At 32.5% G+C, this 21,165-nt stretch overlaps 1 protein-coding gene across 2 annotated transcripts; it reads right to left on the bottom strand.

Moving 5' to 3' along the window:
- Positions 1 to 918: 918 nt before the first annotated feature.
- On the bottom strand, positions 919 to 21,101 carry LOC111046740. 2 transcript variants are annotated; one of them, XM_022332356.2, is made up of 5 exons: positions 18,989 to 19,266; positions 12,199 to 12,367; positions 8,767 to 9,385; positions 3,193 to 3,319; positions 919 to 1,862 (listed from the first exon to the last, which is right to left on the bottom strand). In XM_022332356.2, exons 2-5 carry the CDS (start codon positions 12,355 to 12,357, stop codon positions 1,775 to 1,777), a joined length of 993 nt encoding a protein of 330 aa, XP_022188048.2. In that variant the 5' UTR covers positions 12,358 to 12,367; positions 18,989 to 19,266; the 3' UTR covers positions 919 to 1,774. The 2 variants fall into 2 exon arrangements, with proteins under 2 accessions (XP_022188048.2, XP_039276993.1); XM_039421059.1 differs by lacking the exon at positions 18,989 to 19,266 and adding an exon at positions 20,817 to 21,101 and having other exon boundaries at positions 1,321 to 1,862.
- Positions 21,102 to 21,165: the final 64 nt, after the last annotated feature.

Raw genomic sequence — 21,165 nt, 5'->3', positions numbered from 1 at the left:
TCCCTAGGATACGGTGATAGGTTTTTCAACCTGAAAATTTCAAACTCAGATTTTTCAAACTCAATTACTGTAACAGTCGTAGGGAAATGAATAATAAATAGTGCAATTATGAATTATATGAATAAAGAAAACTTAATACTCGTATACTCCATAGCATATATGGCTAGTGCATAAACTGCATACTAAAAATGCATACAGTACTCCATAAGCAAATTAGCAGAAAAATAAGCGCAACTTCATTTATGGCAGTCTTATCAGCATGGATTTATTTTTAACCGTTGAAAAGTTTCAAGGCAAAAAATTGGAAGCAAAAGTATTTTCTACAAAAATTTACACTTTCGTCAAGAGTGGATATCTCAAACCTACATAGAAGATATTTATAAAAAAAACATTTGTCAGATGAAAATTTTGTATGGAATAGTCATGTTCAAATGACACATAGGTAATTTTCTTATATACAGTATTTTTAAAACAAAAAAATAACATTACAACCACCACCACCACCACCCTCTTAGCTCATGGGTAGTGGTGGGGAACTTTCTATATGTATGCCTCCTAACTACCCCTAAAACGAAGCTGAGTGATGATCAAATTTGTGCTCTAAACATTTTTTTCTATAACCTCTAATTGACTGACAGGACTATTGTTTAGGAAGAAGATGCATTTTCAAGTCAAAAGTACTAAATATGATTGAAAATGATCTAAGTTACTGTAAAATACATTGTAACATTAATGACTGTACTTTCAATAGATTTTTGTACGAAATTCTTATCAAGTTTTTAACAGTAAATGATTTCACATCAACTTACTAGTCCTTGTATTTACCATAGTCGTACTAGTCCTATTCTTATGACTTATGAAAATATATTATTCAGTTCTGCTCCTATAAAATTATGAGTAGAATGATGGACCATGATGTGTAGCCAATAGAAATATGAATCTTTATTAGGCCTATAAATTACAATATTTTTTTGTAAAAAGGCAAACTACCTAGTTGACAACATTATAAAAAATATGATGATTTTCTAGGCACAACAATAATTATTCTACGAAATAGGTGATAAGAGAAGAAATGCAACATTTTCTAAAAATATACATACAGTATATATCAATAGAAAGAGACTAATAGTATTGAAGTGGTCTTTCCTAAATCTCTAAACAAGAGGCTTTAATATTTCTTTAAATAGTTGCGTGAATATAAAATAGTGATATAAAAGTTAATTTATAAGACTATTTCGATTCTGTTTCCTCACTTCAATAAAATAAACTAAAAGTTAACAATAATGGCAATATTGACATGAAATATATTCATAATTAACAATAATAGTAATAATTGCATTATTGTCTTGAAATCATACGATTTGGCACAGTTGTTTTGATGAAACAACACTAGCATGTAGTTTGATAAAAGTAAAGAAGAGTAAGTTACAAGAATCGCACAAACTTTCGCAAGATTAAAACATTTTTCTAGTACAATTCACAATAATTATTGTGTAAAGTACGAAGAAAACGTATTATGATTCTGATACAAAATCGATGCTACATTGTAATAGAAAGATTCAAAAAATAATTTCTAACATAAAACTCAAAACACAATCAAAATTCTGGAAAAAAGGCCTGCACATTGAATACAGTACTACCGTAGTTATTATATCATAATAATTTTCCAACATACGTTGAACTGAATCGATATGGAAAATAATAAAAATACACAGTAAAACACAGAAGCTTACAAATAGAACTCCATCCACTTGACTTTGGCTATCATTTGTTATTAATCCATCCACTTGACTTTGGTTATCAGTCGCTTATTCTCAAAAATGAGAGGAAACCCGCTTTCATGGATATTTAGTGCTGTCTGTCTAGAAATAAAAAATATTTTTATTAAAACAAAAGAAGAGAGCAAAAAACAGCTACCTATAAACGGTCTTCCAAGTTAACAATGGATTTCACAATAACATTTGAATAATATTACTTCAGAATAAATAACAGTTATCACTACATTATTATTTGTACTTCCTACCTACAAGTTTCAAGAAATTTGAGCATGAGTAACGTTGCCAAAGATCCAAATGAATCATTAATATAAATGGATATTGCGGTTTCAACTGACTTTAACTTTTGTACTTTTGTTACATTAAACGTACAGTTGAAAGTAATATGTCAAGTGAATAAGCAACGTGAACAGTTTTGTTTGTTGGCACCAGTGCACATTTTCGTGCAATATTTACGCCACACTACACTAGAATGTGCCGGTTGTAACGGTCTTCTTGGAGAACTCTTCCATTCCCTACAAAAATAATTAATTTGGGAAATATTTTTGATGGTTTTCTCCCTCAAACTAACCTGGAAATAGATTATATATCTCTCAACTCCGTAGTTGAGCGCTGGAATGTCCGTTAGGGCCTTAATGTCAGCGCTTTCTATGCATGGCCTCCACGTTCCGAATAAAGTTTTACATTGGGATTTGGCCTCATCACAGATAGTGTGAACGTGTCTCCTCTAACAACTGAACATGCTGAATTGAGAAGCTGGTTTGAAGTAGTTACAATATTACTGACGACTGTTTGGAAAGAACTCGGCTTGATGTGTGGTTTGTAAAAAATTATAGTCATATTGAACACCAAGCTTGTCACAAATTGAGACGCGATGCGACGTGACGTGAGTCTTGTAAATGAGTTAATATCATATCATGATCATATATAATGTTCACACATTCTAGCTTCGTCTCAATGTGAACATTATAATTTAACTAACCAAAAAGTATTACCTGTACGATATACAACAAAAAGTCCATGTGATATTAAACTTCTCATGCATTATAATAAATTGTTACAGACTAATAATTTTTCTTACAACTATAAGTGATTTTTCTTGGGACGATATTATTCATGTTGTATTTCATATTCAGTGAGAGAAAAGTGATTAAATTATTAAAACGGGATCTGTAGATCCTGGAATTAAAACTGGAGTCAAATGTATATTATCTTTAATGTGCTTGAAGTCACCATGAATATCATTGCTCAAAATTGAGTTGTAAAGTAAGTTATGACAACTGCATGCTGGATTCATTCTAATTTCTTACAAAAGAAAAATAATTGTTAATATACAAAACAATAGTTGTTATTGTTAATAACATATTTAGACTGGGTAGAACAATATTGTTGTTGATAAGACTGAATTGGAAATTACCTTTGGCGGAATAATATTCTTGCATATTCTGTGTTGTGGCGCTCCTTTACCATTTCCACTCTCACACAATCACTGAATTCTTCAAAAAATAATTTCATTTTTTGCCAACGAGTTGATTTTGGAAAACCTGAAAATTAAGATTACAAAACTCATTACGCCTTCAATTTTCTAGGTTTTTTCCCCATTAGAATAAAATTCCAATACGTGAGTACAACATCTTGAAGTTTTTTTCACAGCAAAACGAGTACAACACATTTCAATTGCTAATAAAATACAAATGAACACAACAGTTTTGAAAATCGTACAAAATTATGTAGCAGCAAAAATTTGAAATTACCCTCTAGCCGCCGAATTGCACCCTGTTATTGGCCAAATGCAAGTGTTAGTTAATTTATTAGTACTGCTTTACCTGTCGAAATGTTACGTTGTGTCAGAAATGGTTTTATCACGGATGAACTTCTATGCTGCTACTAACTTCTGATACTAACCAACCCGTATCACTCCCAATTCTAAATCATTGTTGGATAATGTTGTTTCTAACATCTCCCATGACTCAATTATTTGTAATCCAGTAAAGAGCGATTTATCTGATCACGATGCTCAGTTGACTTCCATTTTAAATACAGACATTGGAAAGCCCAAATATATCTATAAAAGACGTTTTTCAAATGAAAATATTTCACACTTTAATAATCTTTTGCTGCTAGAAGACTGGTCAACTATTTATAATTTGCATGATTTGGATAGACAATGGGAGGTTTTTATGGAAAAGTTGCTCTGTGCTTTCACAATAGCTTTTCCATTGAAGCGCACAAAAGTAAGAGAAAACAAAGTAAAAAACAAGAAGTTAAATAAATCATTGAAGAAGCTTCCTGATGATAATGTTGATCTCTCAATTTTAGTGAGCATTACAAATAACCCTGATTTGAAGCAGCTTTTAAAACAGCGACAAGTTCATTTCAGACAAATTTTGAAACAAGAAAGGAGAATTGATGTAAAGAGAGAAATTGACAGTTCAGATAATATGCAGCGAGCTGTTTGGAATGTGGTTAGAAGAGAGACTTCCGAAGCAGTAGCCAATAAAGGTGTATCCTCTTTTTTAAAAAATGATACAGTCATCAAGTCAAAAAATTCCATTGCCAACATATTAAATGAGTATTTTATAAAATCAGCACAATTCATGAACAGTAACAATGTAGGATTTAGAGTACCCAAGGGCCCCCGAATTCAAACACAGTTTTACCTTCCTTTTGTAAATTATGACGATGTTGTCAAGGCTATTTTATCACTTAAACCGAAAAAGTCACACGGAATTGATGGAATATCAGCCTGGCTGCTACATCGATCCTATTCAAATATTGTTGGACCATTAACCTTTTTAATTAATGAGTCTTTCAGTCAAGGTCATTTCCCTGCAGTTTTCAAGCATTCAAGGATTATTCCGGTTTTCAAAGGGGGTGACAGATGTAGTGAAGAAAATTATCGTCCTGTAGCACTTATACCTACCCTATCAAAGATTCTTGAGAGGATTGTTCATTCCAGGTTGCTATTTCATCTGAATTGTCACAACTTTTTGTCAGGTCAGCAATTTGGATTCAGGCCAAAACGAAGCTCCACAGATGCCATTCTATCTTTTTTAAGCTCTATCATTGATCAAATTGAGCGTCGAGAACCAGCCATAGGATTATTTTGTGATTTATCAAAAGCCTTTGATAGAGTTAATCATAGAACACTCTTACTCAAGCTTGAAATGTGTGGTTTATCACTTTCATGGTTCAAATCATATCTTGAGGACCGGTCTCAGTTTGTTGAGGTGCAGGGAATCAAATCAAAAACCTCCAAGGTCAGCTCAGGGGTACCCCAAGGGTCAATATTGGGCCCTCTACTTTTTCTCATTTATATCAATGACCTGGAATTTGAATTACCGCTTTGCAAGGCTCTGTTCTATGCAGACGACACAACTCTGCTTTTTGGTGGTCAGGGAGAGAGTATTCAGTTGAGAGTGAATAGAGCAGTATTATCTATGAATGATTGGCTATCTGGAAATAGTCTATCATTAAATGTGGTCAAAACTAAATTTCTCCAGTTTCTGACAAAAAATAAGTCACCCTTTCCAATAACCATATCTGTAAATGGTAGGCACATTAGTGAATTGGCTACGTCTAAATTTCTGGGAGTTATTATTGATAAGCATTTCTCTTAGATTCCTCACATCACTGAAGTGTGCAGTAAACTTAGTAAAGTGTGCTTCTCACTGAGAATATTAAAGTCACTGTTAAATAAAAAATATTTACTTCGGTGTTTTACATCGGTGATGATTTATGCAATGGAAGCTTGGGGGTTCTCATCCCATTCCAATGAGGTGTTCAAGATACAAAAGCGTGCTATCCGAATTATAGAAGGCCTTCCAGTATATCATACATGTAGAGGGACTTTTAGCAGACTTGGCATTATGACATTTTACGGTCTTCTCGTTTATCGGTCTGTTATATATATAAGAAGGAATGGTGATCGTTTTACAACTGTAGGAACTAGTCACAATTATTCTACAAGACATGGTACCAATTTGCTACTTCCCCAACATCGTCTTGCCTTGTCTGAAGGGGATATAAATGTCACTGGTATTAAAATTTATAATAAATTACCAGATAGCTTGAAGTCGATTAATAATGATGCTTTGTTCAAAAAAACCTTAAAAAGTTTGTTGTAGAACGAGATTTTTACTCGTTGAATGAGTTTTTGTCTGGCTGACTTTTTCTGACCTTTTATTATGTTAACTAAATACAAAAAACATGTTACCTATGTGTATATATTTGTACTTTGACGACTGCGATATACAGACATTTCTTGTTATTGTATTTATGCAGAAAATAAAGAATTTGAATTTATAAATAATAATAGCCTACTACTGTATTGAAACGATATGGTTGAGTTGTCGCGCTAAGCTATATCAATAAGATAAGTTGAGATCCATGCGCCTGCTACACCCTTTGACTTTCTGACAAACGAAGAGCTGACAAACTTCTCTATCATAGTAATAATAAATATACAATATCCACTAAATCATAATGAATCAGACAATACATTCGACTCAGAAATGTGGGGTAAAACTACTTGAAATATTTTGTTTATAAATTTCATCAAAGAGTATCTTCGCTTTGCTCTAATTTCCTCCAAACTGCAACTCTTCAAAAATCGGCGCCATTTCATCTACAGTGCTGTGGTAGTTCCGCCGATCACCACCAGATAGCAGCACCGGTCTTATTCCTTCAAAGATTGCTTTATTTTAGTGAATTGTAATCTTGACGTTGATTGAAGAATTAAAATACAGAACAGTAGTTTCACAAGTGACTCAAGGCAAGAGCATTTTATATTTTATAGATGTGAGGAATTTTTAACTTTGATATGTCCAATTGTCTTGTTGGAGAGATGGACAGAGTAAATTGTTTTTTATTTTATGAAGCCTAATATACTTTATTGTATTGATCGCAAATGAATACAGTATACCAGTATTCTATTTGCACTTGGTTAGTCTATAATGTGGCTACAAAGGGTGGACCACAAAAGGACACGTCAGGAAATGAATCTAAATCTATGGAGAGCCTATATCATCAGTAACAGCTGATGTTTTATTTTATGTATAATGTATTACTTGAAATAAAGATGAATGACATAAAAATAAATTGACAAAAAAATTAAATCCTATTATAAATGCTATTAAACTTATTAACAAAAATGTATAAATTTACTTAAACTGAATGAACAAAAATATGCATATACTCATTCGATGCGACTTGTCACATGGAATGTATATTTAGTCAGCTGGAGCCAGAAAATTGGCTTTCTGAAACAGGGCGTAGTCGTAGTCCACGTTCAAATTAAATTTCGAAAAACTAGAAAATTGAACACAAAATAAAATAAAGAGAAAATAGTGTAAGGTCTAAGCTAGTTTGATTTATTTAGGGATGTTTCATTTTGTCAAAGAAAAACGTTTCCAATTTTATAGAGATGAGAAAATACAGATTATCATAAAAACTACGCCCCGTTTCGGAAAGCCAATTTTCTGACTCGCAGCTGTTCAAAGTCTAGAACTTGGCTGAATCCCGAGCTCGGAAACCGCCGGTAGTCCAGTCAATATAGACATAAAAAAGGGGGTGTGCTTGCAATTTATATTGTAGTTCTGATTTTTTAATATATTATTTGGGTACATAAGAGAAGTCCAGAACCAATTTCTTCATGCAAAATTTCCTCGTGCTAGATACAGGGTGACCCAAAAACCTCGTAATTTCGGCTCATTTTCCAGTTTTCAGCTATTTCTGCCAAATCTCGTAATCGGACAGAAAACTTTGCTCTCGCCTTTTTTCTAAAATATGAAATTCTGAGTAAAATGAGATCATTCGGATCTCTCTATCTCCAATGAGTACTAAGTTATGATTTTTCAAAAATGAGTGAGATTTGAGGAGAAAATCAATGTTCGATGAATTTTAGATTTTGATCAACAATATCTTTCGATTGTTACCATTTAGATGTATAATTCAAAATCCCTCTGGGCGTATTTTTGTGCTCTACAATCTGAGATCAGGTAGAGCGCTCTATCTCATATAGATTTCCAGGTACAGCTGACAACAATGCTCCTTGTATTGTGAAAAACACCTAATTTTCAGCTTCAACCGTCAACACCAACTACATAGTCTTCACATTGATACTTCGCACAATGACATAAGTTCATAAGATTATGTTCTATGAGAATCACCCGTTAGATGCACTTCATTTCAGTATTTCCTAGTGGAGAGGCGCGCATAAGGACACCTCAAGGATCAAAATTTCAAACACTTACAACTTCTGACACAATGCTCAGATTTCATCGTACTACATTTCATTCTTCTCGACTCGTCAAGGCGGTCCAAAATCATGCATCATAAGTCAAATTCGGTCGAAAAGTGGAAAATTTATTGTTGAGTGTACTAAAGCCCATATTCCAATACACTAAGCATTGTTGTCAGGAGTGTACCTGGAAATCTATATGAGATAGAGCGCTCTACCTGATCTCAGATTGTAGAGCACAAAAATACGCCCAGTGGGATTTTGAATTATACATCTAAATGGTAACAATCGAAAGATATTGTTGATCAAAATCTAAAATTAATCGAAAATTGATTTTCTCTTCAAATTTCACTTTCAATTTTCATTTTTGAAAAATCATAACTCAGTACTCATTGGAGATAGAGAGTACCGGATGATCTCATTTTACGAGATTACGAGATTTGGCAGAAATAGCTGAAAACTGGAAAATGAGCCGAAAATACGAGGTTTTTGGGCCACTCTGTATCTAGCACAAGGAAATTTTGCATGAAGAAATTGGCTCTGGACTTCTCTTATGTACCCAAATAATATATTAAAAAATCAGAACTACAATATAAATTGCATGCACCAATGTATATAGTGACTGGACTACGGCCCCAAGTCTCAAATTTTACACAATGTGGCACAAATATTTGGTAGGCTGGAAGCACAAGTCCCAATTTATTCCATTCATCAGTATCGAGTATATAGAATAGAAAAAGCTAATCTTACCTGAAACAACCAGATATGCCTTTTTTCCTTTGCAATCGTGATCCTCTTCTCGAGCTTGCACAACGCCGCAATTCTTATCCGACTTTTCTCGCCAGAATTTGTGAAGTTCAGACTCCTCATGCAGCTTCCATAGGACACTGGAGCAGAGTAAGTCGACTCTACAAGTTGGACAGAACCTCTCGACCATGGCATCAGTTTTCAACTTGCAATGTGATTCATTTTTGTTGTGTTTCTTCTTTACAATAACTGGTACTCTGATCATACCACAATCACAAGCCTCACAATAGTATCCCTTGAATGCATAGTGTTCAGGCACTGTTGCCAAAATTCCTTTCAGGAATCTGTTGAGGCTTTTCAATTTTTCAGCCACCTTAGCTTCATCTGGTGGATTATTATTAGTATTATAAACGACTGATGCTGTCGTTTCTGCTTCTATCAATCTACTTTTTGGTGGTTTTATCAACGATAATGGCGGCGCAGACGGTGATAGTACAGAAACACCATTGGTCGGTTGTGGATACGTGTAATGTTGGGCACCATATTCGGCTTGGACATGAGCCACATCCTGAACTCGCCCCATGTGGAAAGGGTTGGGAATTGCAGTCACGTATGGTGGATTCTGTAAAAAAAAAATAACTGTGTTATGCATTAAAAATATGATAAAGTGATAAAAATCCAAGCACTCAGCCATTATAAAAGTGGGTAACTTCATATATTTGTATTGAAAATATATAACATGAATATAATTATCTCTACTACACAGAAAAACGTTCTTAAGAAAAACGGCCTTAAGACATTTAGACCATTTCTTATAAACAGGAAAGCATTATTATGACATCAATGTATTTGAATGGCTTAAGATTTGAGTAAAACAATTAGTCATTTCAATCCAGGAAATTTTGAGATTTATTGATAACAAACTAATATTTATTAGACATCACTAATCGTAATTTTATGGTATAATAAGAAAAAGTTGAAAACTTCTATGAGAATAAACAAACATTGAAATAAACAGTATCAATCTACATTACTCAATAAACCGCAGAAAACATAATATTATGCATTGCAAATTAAATACGTATTTAAAATCGATAATCTACGTCAAAAAATCATTTCTAATAATTATGATATTCTATGGTACTGTACTCTGATTAAGCATGAAAGTGTCTTGAAAATAGTGAGTGGAGTGCTGAATTTAGATACTGTATTTTGATCAGTTGTACTCTATGATTGATTTGGTATACTTGATTTTTCGAATCGATTTTTTATAGATGCTACTTTATTAGATAGATGAATGAAGCATATTAGCAAAAAGTAATGAACAACGTCCATTATAGCTTATCTTTTTCTGTAAAATTTGTCATATTATTATTGTAAATAATGTTTAGCATGAAAACTATGGAAGTTTAGAATGTGGAATCTGGTAATTGATCTACTGCTTATAGAATTGAAAATTGAAAGAAGCATTGAATAAGAGAAGACCCACGAAAAAAAATTATCTACTTACCGTGCATTCAGATTCATATTATTATTATTATTATTATTATTATTATTATTATTATTATTATTATCATTACACGTGCTGCCGATATAAAAATATGAACAATTGAACAACGTTTCACAGAAAGATTTATTTGAAAAAGATGAAAATAGTTTTCCAAGTACTCAGTAATTTCATGATTGGACATTATCTGTATGGTACTTAAGTGGCTACAATGATTTGAACTTACTGCATATACTTGAAACTTGCAATAATAAACTTGATAATTGCTTAATAATAGTTGGAAAATAACTTCGTATGAGCTCAGTTATCATAGAATAGACCATTAAAGGATTTTAATTACTTGAACGATGAATCAAACTATTGAGCTATTATACTATTATATTATACTATTGACTCTCTATTATACGCTTTAGTGTCAACATTCTTGTTTGAATTGTAATATTAAGTATAAAAAATAAAATTAAATTTGTATGACTCTTTATTGGTTGGAAGGTCCCACCTGGCCTGAATATACAGAGTATTTCCGATCTCCCTACCAATATTCTAGGGCATTTTTCCTGGGTAAGAAACATACCTCTACGACCATATATTATAATGTACACGTCATTACAGCATCACAATCAATGCCACAACAGGGGACTTTTCGCAATGCATTTTCAACTATACTATGTATATTATAATGTGAACTTCATGCAACGAGTTGAACATTATAATACGGTTTCTGATGCTGGTGGCAATAACATTAAAACACGGTTTCTGATGCTAGCAGCCGGTTTCGGTTTGTCAAGTTTTCACTAAATAAAGTTTTTGACAAGTTTCAATTCGTCAAGATCCCAGTTTATCAAGTTTTTATTGCGTCACGTCTCGTTCTGTCAAGTTTTCATTTCGTAAGGTTTTTTCCATCAAGTGTTTAGTTTGTAAACAGAGTTCTCATCTTGTCAAGTTTTAAATTCTTCAAGTTTTCAGTTTGTCAAGTTCTCATGTCGTTAAGCTTCAAGTTCTTCATATTTTCTGTTCATCAAGTTCACAGTTAATCAAGTTTTCAGTTTGTCTTGTTTTCAGTATTCCAAGTTTACTGTTCACTCTCTCTGAGTAGCTTTTCACCTATTGTTATTTCAATTTTTTCACCATATAGGCTTTATTTATTCCTCACCTCAAAAGGATTCAGCAATATGATACTTTGCTTGAATGGCTGTAGATAAAATAGTGTAAAACGTTTTATATGGTATTTAAAGCACTCGTAAGATGTTTGAATCTTACTCGTGTATTCAAGATCCTTATTATAAAACTGTTGTATAAACTACTATTTCAAACAGAATGAAAGTCCTTTGTTACTCACACAACCGCAATTTTTTTCAGGTTTTTTACTTGTACTATTTTTCTTCTAAATAATGGCTGAAAATACGGAAGTGAAACTTTGCACAAACATTTATTACAACTAGACAAATCTACAAAACAAATATTTACAAATACATAAAATTTCATAGTAATTGAGAAAAACAATATGGCGGCTGTGTGAGTAACAAAGGACATTCGGACAGTTTGAGAATTATATTTAGGTATGTTTCTTACCCAGGAACAATCCCCTAGTATATTTGTAGGGAGTACGGAAACACTCTGTATAATTTGAGTCGTCAACGGGTCTTACAACTGTCCATACTTCAGCCGGGATCGACCACTTAACGAGCCCATCCGATAAAAACGGGAGTAATCTGGCAAATAGCTTTTGTTAGTATCTAAGAACTTTAGACTGCTATGCAATTACTTGTGCTATAGCTATAGCCACTAGATCACGGATCACTCCTATTATAATTGAGTATGAAAGTATATCAATGAAATATAACTAAACCCGGGCTAAGGAGTAACATTGTTCCGTATACATTCATGTATAAACATGATAAATGACTTTAAGAATAAAATGTACTTACTGAATAATGTCCATGACTCGCATACTGTTGATGATGGTACTGTTCAGGCACTAAATGAGGATATAGGCCTGCTTGAGGGTATGCTCGAGAATATGTGCTGCTTGTACAATCCCTTTCATATGAATTCGATTTCTCACTTTTCGAACTTTTAGATCCCATTACGAAAAATCTGAAAATACGTAAATTCTAATTATATTTGCAGAAATATATTTTTATTTTGTGAATAAAGATTTATTTGATATGGAATAAAATAATAGTATACACGGAAAATATTAAAATTACTACAATACACATAGTATGTGCACAATGTGCAGTGCGTAAGTATGCACAATTAATACGTAATCAGCCACTGGTATTACTTACGCTCTATACTCTCTGATCACTACCGATCCCATCATACATTTCAGCATAAAATAAGGAAAGTCTCCGTCTAATTTGCATGTCATTTGTAAGCTATTTTAGATTATTTCAAACTGTTGCATTGTTGTGACAGACTTTAGCCGCATGCCTTGGCATGTACTGCAACTAACCCCAGCGGGGTCCTATCACTAAAGCTGCCATATCTCAGTAAATATTGGTTCAATCTTGAAAAATCAGGTACCAATCGATAGGTAATTAAATGTACTAAAAAACGTAATTTATTTATTTTTTTTAATACCAACGGTTTTTGAGTTATTTAAGAAACAACATTTTGAATGGCCGCCATTTTGTTATATGAATTTGAAAAATTATTTTTTGTAGCTTTTTCTAGATGCTATAAATGATTATGCAAATCTTCAATTTCGTTTGTTTAACCATTATTTAGAAGTGAAAAAATCAAAATGGCCGCTGTGTGAGCAACTGAAGACTTCCGGACAAAAATATTCAAATATGATATTTAGATATGTTTGTTACCCATAAACAATGCCCTAGAGTATTGGTAAGAAGCTCGTAAACATTCTGTATACAGGTTATATAGGTTTTTAATTTATTGTTATCCTCTTGGCTTTTAAACTGTTTTATTATATTAATTCGGAGTTTCACATAGTCATGAAAAATTTAAAAAACTTACTAAAATAAATCGAAATATAGAACATTAAGTTATATAACTTTACCAATTCATAAGAAGATTACTCTAGTTAGTTACCTACAGCACCTAAGTAGTTTAAATTTCCTTATATATGATTATAAAAGTGCGCTACAGTGTAAGTCAAAGCAATCCAAGAATGGTAATGAAATGAAACGAAGTTTACATTGTTATTTCATCTTGATAAGTAAAAGGCTTCAATGACATGCAACGTGAAATCATTTTTTAAACATAATAATGCTATGCAATTCTGAGATGTCTAGGCTTCACTCGCTACACAAAGTAGGCTAATGCATAGAAGCGGCGCTTACATCACACTATCAGTTATTAATAAATAATACTTCACATAGGAATAGTTGCAAAGAACTATGTCTAGAGGAAAGTAGAAAATATTGAATAAAATTGCATTCAAACGATTTTCTTATAGATTCAATAATTATATTGAGAAGTAACTTTTCGGTGGCCTACTTACTCATAAAATATGCAAATTAAAATTCAATATCGTTGCATACAGTAGTTTTAATATTTGAGTCATCAATACCATAATTGGAATTATCGTCTGAGAACGTACAAAACAATATAAAATAATTAATAATTTTATATTGGAGTTGGCGGCTCAATAAAAAATAACGCTCTAAGCTTGAAATATGAATTTAATAATCAAATGAGTTTGAGGAAAACTATGATGGACTCGAAAAATATAATTTGAAACTGAAATAACAGTTTTTGGACTAAGCACATCTATTACCCGCTGATAGATTCTCCGAATTGGATGTTATCGTATCTTATGGAGGAAAAGTGATAGGTAGAATAATGAAAAATGTAAGCGCTCAATGTTCATAAACGAACAGATTTGAATGTATTATCACTCGCATCTGGCTCTGGATATTTTAGATAATCTACTAAGTTGATGTCAAGAATATTTTGTCGACTGAAATGAGTGATATGTCATTAGAAGCTTGATTCGCAAACTGCCACGTAAGTGGTAGTGGCAGAATGGTAATGGAGGGATTTGCACCAACTGTTTTTAATTAGCCACTTGAGCCAAAATTGGCATCTTACTTGGTACAACCAGAGGCAAATATAGTAGGCCTATCATTTTATGTGTTGCAGCTTAGTGAGCGTATTCTGTCTTTCATCCTAACTGCGCCGCTATGCAACCGTAATCTATGAGACTTATTGCCACTACTCCCGTGTTTCGATGGACACATTAAGCCGCCGGTCCCGGCTGCCTTAAATGCAGTCGTTAGGTCATGTCAGAGGCCCTGAAATTGATCAGTTGCGATCCGAAAACTCTGACACCAGACCACAAGATATTTAGTTGGGGTACAGAAGGCGGCAAAATGATTGAACTTTATTAAATGCAACGATACACATTTAATAATGCTATAGTGAGGTCCACATTATAATAGCAGTGGAGAAAGATAGGAGAAAAACTTTGCCGATCCTCTGTTTTGTCAATGCCTTCAATAGACGGTAGCTGATACAGGTTTATTGATGTAATATTAACGGTTCATTCTCGTTTAAAATAATCAATTATATTTTATTAAGAAAAAAATTATATTTTTCAATAATTTAATAATGAATTTTCATGATTAAGATAAAATATTTTGTTAATTAATCATTGATTTCACATTGTTAAAAGACGATCTGGCAACAGAGCAAAGCGAGAAAGCGATAGCGCTATCCGCTTTGTTGAATGATAGACAAGGATAGCGATACCATTGCTAATTAAACACTGCCAATATAACATGGACCTCACTATAGAAGATCCCATTTTTTTTAAACTTGAGAGCTTTAATAACATGATAGAGAAGAAAACTTTATTTATGTTAATATTGTACTTGAATTTACATTTAATTAGCAATAGTGTTCAGTTTTTGAATCATGTTCCCAGGAATCTCGTTAATAAACCTCTTATAAACAATGCAATCATTCTCTTAGTTCAAATTCAAAGAACTTTAGTGTATGATGATGTTTCTGGTAGCATTCAGGTTCTATTTTGTTCTTGTGAATGAATTGGTCTTAGAACTCTTTACAAGTATAATTGCTTGTCTCAATCTCCACCTTTTTCATACTAATTCATACGGTCACATCATGAATAATGTGAGTGTTTCCAAACCTCCAAAATCTGTTGTTTTGGCTGTTTATGCATCCATTCAAATGTATCAATGACTCACCAGAGTAGAGAACATAATTTAAGACCTTGGCAATAGTGTGGATAACACTTTGGAAAACATTGACAGTTAGGCCCTATTAAGTTCTTTTCTCTGTCAATTTCATGAACGTTCTTAAAATTTCAGAGGAGCACTTCGGCTGCAGTTTAGTATAAGGGCCACGGAATCCAGCATTGAGACTACATGGATCGAAAGGGGGGTTAAGACGAGTTCAACCGTGGCCCACAAGGATTAAGGCTGTTCCGTACACTTTTTTATTATTTAAATTGGATAATCTTTTTCAATATAATTGTTAAGATCATTATACGAGTGAAAAAAGTGGCAAATGAAATTTTTCAGTGGTCTAATAAGCGAGTTATGGGTTGTTGAAGTGCTAACTTTCCAAATTCCGTTTTCTCTCCAGATCATAAACGGTTTCGACTATACGTATTATTAGAACTTTTCATAAAAATTAAAAAAATGTATCTTTTCAAACTAAAACATTTTATTCCCCATATCGTTCATAAATAAAAAAGTAACATTTTTTGTAAATTCGATAACTTTTTTATTTTGGCATTAATTAAAAAAATTCTTTCGGGACTGTATCTTAGGAAGTGACTATTATTTGACTGGACTATTTTAAAATAGCACAATGTTATGTACAATTTGATGAGGAATCCAATAACAGTTTCAAGTTTGTAACTTCAGTATTTTTTTGGAATATTGCAAAAAAGTGCAAATTTTTGCTTTAAAAGAGGTTAACTTGTTTACATGGTGATTGATAAGTATTTTTTTCAAATTAAAATTCTTTATTTGCCATAATACAATACATTTTTTTTCAAAACAAAAACACCATTACAAACTGAATTTAAACATTAACATGAAATAAATAACAATTCTTCTCAAAATTAGCTTATAGGCGTTGCCAGCAAAACCAGAGGTTTGTGTGCGGCAACGAGTATCAATCTTACAAATCTTAACTTACAAAATTAATAAACCATTTAATCGATATATCAATATTGAAAGAAATAAATTGAATAAAAATAAATAATAAACAAAAGGAGTGCTTTATTAAAGAGATGGCTGTAGGAAAAAACACCTAAATTAAAACTAAAAAAACTATATGGAGGTGACAAAAGACAAGGAGATCAACTTTGAAAGAGGTGAGATACATTAACAGATTTTATCCATTCAACTATATTTCTTATGGATGACTTAGTAATATGTTTTGCTAGGAAGTGTTGAGGTACCAAGTTACTAAGTTTATTGCTGATGTAAGTGAATTGTCTTCGGAAGTCAGTTCTATTTATAATATAGTTCGGTTGCGCTCGGAAGTTGTATGACATCATGTATGGTTTAAATAGAAAAATTATTTGTTTACTAGTCATTAAAGAAAGTTATTGGGCATCAAACGTAGAAGTCTGTGTTTTTCTACTTAGATTTTTTGCATATTTCAACTTTTTTCTCAAAAACTACTCATACTACAGCTTCCAGACTAGTTTTATTCAATTTTTCAGATATTTTTCCATATGAATAAAGCATAAGTTTCTCAAGAACTAGTCCCCAAACAATTCAGCATCGGCGTATTTCATCAGAGGAACTGAATTCCGGGCGAAATCTTTCACTCTGTATAGCTCGCTAATGAAGCGTTTATGGATATATGTTTATAAGAACTTTTCTTCTTATTTTTACCTCTACTATCACGTATTTAATTATTTAACCATAATAATGAATCAACCTGTATAGAGCTGCGTTTAGCACGGGGAACTCAACAAACAGAAGATTTGTTGGGTAGCGTCTGGGACGGCCAAGAGCGGCTTTTATTTCATGTCTTTGCAATACGAGAATCTTGTTCATGTGCGTATCCAAGGCACCACCCCACACCCTGATCCCATACTGAAAAATTGACTTTGCATATGCCGAGTACACCAATTTCACTATATTCGCATCCCCGAGACCGCTCAATTTATGAAACTTATATATGACATGTCTCAATCTTCTACACAGACTATCAATGTGAGCATTCCACTTCAGATGACAGTCGAACGTAACGCCTAAATATTTAATTACATTCACTTTTTCTAACAAGCTGCAACCACAGTCCTCGTGCCTCACCCGTTGATATGCATAATAGGCGCAGTCAGGGGAGTGAATTTTAATACCCGTATGTGACCCGTTTTAACTATTAAATTTTGTAGAATGATAAAAGTGTAAATGAAAGGTCTGAAGAGAAAATGTTCTGCCACTTGATAGCTTAAACTCAATTATTTTCGAGATACGGTATTTGAAAAAAAGAAAGTTTGCACACTCTATATTTTTCAATTATTATTTAATTTTTTGCTATTTTCAGAGGGAACTAAATCTATTCTATATTATGCATGGTTATGCCAGGTTTGGCATTGTTATAGGTATTATTAGGTTACGTATAGGGCGTGGTTAGGTTAGGTTAGGTTTGGCAGGATTATGCTTGGTTAGGTTGATTAATAATTATGCTAGATTGGTGATGTCAAAATTTATTACAATTTTTTTTCCTTCGGAATTCATCATTCTACAAATTTAATATACTTTAAAATGCCTATTAATCACTATGTAAACAAGGTAGCCTAACCCCTTTTAAAGCAAAAAATATGCACTTTTTTGTAATATCTCATAAACTACCGGTACTAAAGTTACAAACTTGAAAGCGGTTTTATTGGATTCCTCGTCGTCAAATTTAACATAATATTTCACTATTTTACACCTACGGTATTGTAGCAAAAAAAAGTTATTAAAAATATTAATAAAAAATATTTAAACTTTTCGCCATGTTAGTTCAGCTAATCCTTCAAAATCAACAACAATTTTTGATACAGTTATGGTTGAAATTAATCTACCCAATCGATCTATATAGACACGGAGGGGATAACACGGAATAGACGTTTGCCTGGTTGCACAACAGCTGGTTAAATATTTTAACCATGATTAATTTTAGTCAGAGAAGGCGTTTTTGAAAAGACGGCTTCTCTGATTGGTTCTCGTGGAATTATATTCTCGTGGTTAAAATTTAACCGGCTGTTGTGCAACCGGCACAAAGTATGATAATTTTTTTCTGTGACGTAGATCTCAATTCTCAATGCTGGATTCCGCGGCTTATTAAAGTGCCCCCAAAACTTCTACCATGATTACATTCCGATTACAGAATAGGCTACAGTATTGTATTTTTATTTTGTACTCTGTGATTCTGATGCTATAATCCATCTCAAATAAAGTTATTTTTTAGTCTCAAGTAAAGATAGGTCTTTTGCCGATAAAAACATTGTTATTTCCAGTGAACAAAATTTTTCGGTCTGTTGTTTTATTTATTAGTATTGCAAATAAGAAATTTAAATTTGATATAAAAATGATTGTTTTGTGTAATATTTTACACTGGTAGATGAGATTTAAGTTTACCTTTTCATACATTTTTTGCAGTACTTAGTTTACAGCTTCCAATACGGTATCAGTACTTAAAACCGAAGTTAAGGTAATCTATCTTATGAGAGAATGTTTAAAAAAATTAGGTTATAAAAGATAAAAGGCTAATACTTACATCTTAGCTAAACAAAATATAGAGTTATTACTAACTGTAGACTATAACTTTAAAAAACTTCACTTGTCTTACTATCTTATTATTTTTTATCGGAAGTGGGAGAACGCTTGCGGCTTCAAAATATTTTCAGAGTACTTCAACAGGAGAAGGACATCAGCAAAAGCTAAACTGAAAACTTGTGCAAACAACGATTAAATTTAAAAATAACAACTGCTTTCTGCTTTGTTTACATTTTTTAGCATGAAACACAGACATGAGATTTCACCATTTCACTGAAACTGAAAAGTGGAAGGGATATGGAATATCCAGTGTTGCCAATACCATTAATATCAATACAGTAATGTCAACTACATAATTTTTCCCTGTGCACTTGTAGTTGACAAATCGCACCCATAGAATGAGCCAGTAGTGTCGTTATAAAAACACTTTAAAAAGTTTGCGCGCTATTTTTTAATTAGACGGAGTAAGGAAATTCCGTAGCTCACAGATAACAAGTCCAAGAACTTTCTTTTAAAACATTTTTATTTTTCTAAGACTCATCTAGAATTCTTTAAAATCTTAGATTCTTTTATATGATTCTATTCATAGACTAGTTATTTGAATCGGTCTTTCTTATTTCTTATAAAAGATCCAAGAATGATACGTTATACAGTATCAGTAACCTTGCAAACATGGTTGTATTCAAAACCAAAGCCAAACATCAATTTTTATTTAACTTATTGATGATTTATTTTAACATTGTAGCAAAACGTTTTCGAGGTTTTTATAGAAAAATTTTCATAATTATTCAAGAGAACTCAATTACTGATGAGTGTGATAAATTTATATAGGAATAATGTATCAACAATATTCGGTAGGATAGGAAGCTTGCAGCTTCTCACTGACTTTTTTGATTACCAGTTAATTCAGAGTACGGTATATTTATGACATTGTATGATATATCATAGATTAAGAATACACAATATTATCTTTGATATAAAATATGTTTGTAATATTCAGATATATAACACGTTCAGTTTTGAATAATTTGAACAGATAATACTCAAATAAATGTATTGCAATTAATTTTCAAAGATGAATCAAATTATTAAACTTTAATGATTTTGATTGTCTATATCATTTTTTTCAAATCATTCAGATAAAACATAATTTTCAGTATAAATCATTTTGTATCATACGATTCAAACAGACAATAATATAAACTTACTAGCCGTCAGGCTCGCTTCGCTCGCCATATCCGTCTAGCCAGGGGGCTCCGCCACCTGGACCCCCGACTGGATCGTCCAAGAATGAGATCAGCAGGCTCGCTTCGCTCGCCTGCATTTTTTCATTTTTATCATATTATATTAGGACAATCCAGTCGGGGGTCCAGACTAAACGTCTGGCTGAACAGATATGGCGAGCGAAGCGAGCCTGACGGCTAGTAATATAATATTCCCAGGATTGAAGTAGCAGTGCCCAATCAATTTTTTCGCGATAAATGCATTTAAATCTTCAACTTGGTGCCAACCTAACAAAATCAACTCAACTTAATGCCAACCTGACAAAATTATTAATTTAGTTGCCAGTGAACAAAATTTTTCGGTCTGTTGTTTTATTTATTAGTATTGCAAATAAGAAATTTAAATTTGATATAAAAATGATTGTTTTGTGTAATATTTTACACTGGTAGATGAGATTTAAGTTTACCTTTTCATACATTTTTTGCAGTACTTAGTTTACAGCTTCCAATACGGAATCAGTACTTAAAACCGAAGTTAAGGTAATCTATCTTATGAGAGAATGTTTAAAAAAATTAGGTTATAAAAGATAAAAGGCTAATACTCACATCTTAGCTAAACAAAATATAGAGTTATTACTAACTGTAGACTATAACTTTAAAAAACTTCACTTGTCTTCCAAACTATCTTATTTTTTTTTATCGGAGGTGGGAGAACGCTTGCGGCTTCAAAATATTTTCAGAGTACTTCAACAGGAGAAGGACATCAGCAAAAGCTAAACTGAAAACTTGTGCAAACAACGATTAAATTTAAAAATAACAACTGCTTTCTGCTTTGTTTACATTTTTTAGCATGAAACACAGACATGAGATTTCACAATTTCACTGAAAAGTGGAAGGGATATGGAATATCCAGTGTTGCCAATACCATTAATATCAATACAGTAATGTCAACTAC

Source organism: Nilaparvata lugens, chromosome 2, assembly GCF_014356525.2.
Source record: "Nilaparvata lugens isolate BPH chromosome 2, ASM1435652v1, whole genome shotgun sequence".
Lineage (NCBI taxonomy): Eukaryota > Metazoa > Arthropoda > Insecta > Hemiptera > Delphacidae > Nilaparvata > Nilaparvata lugens.
Note: the sequence above shows the minus strand (reverse complement) of the source record. Positions and strands in the feature narration are given on the sequence as shown.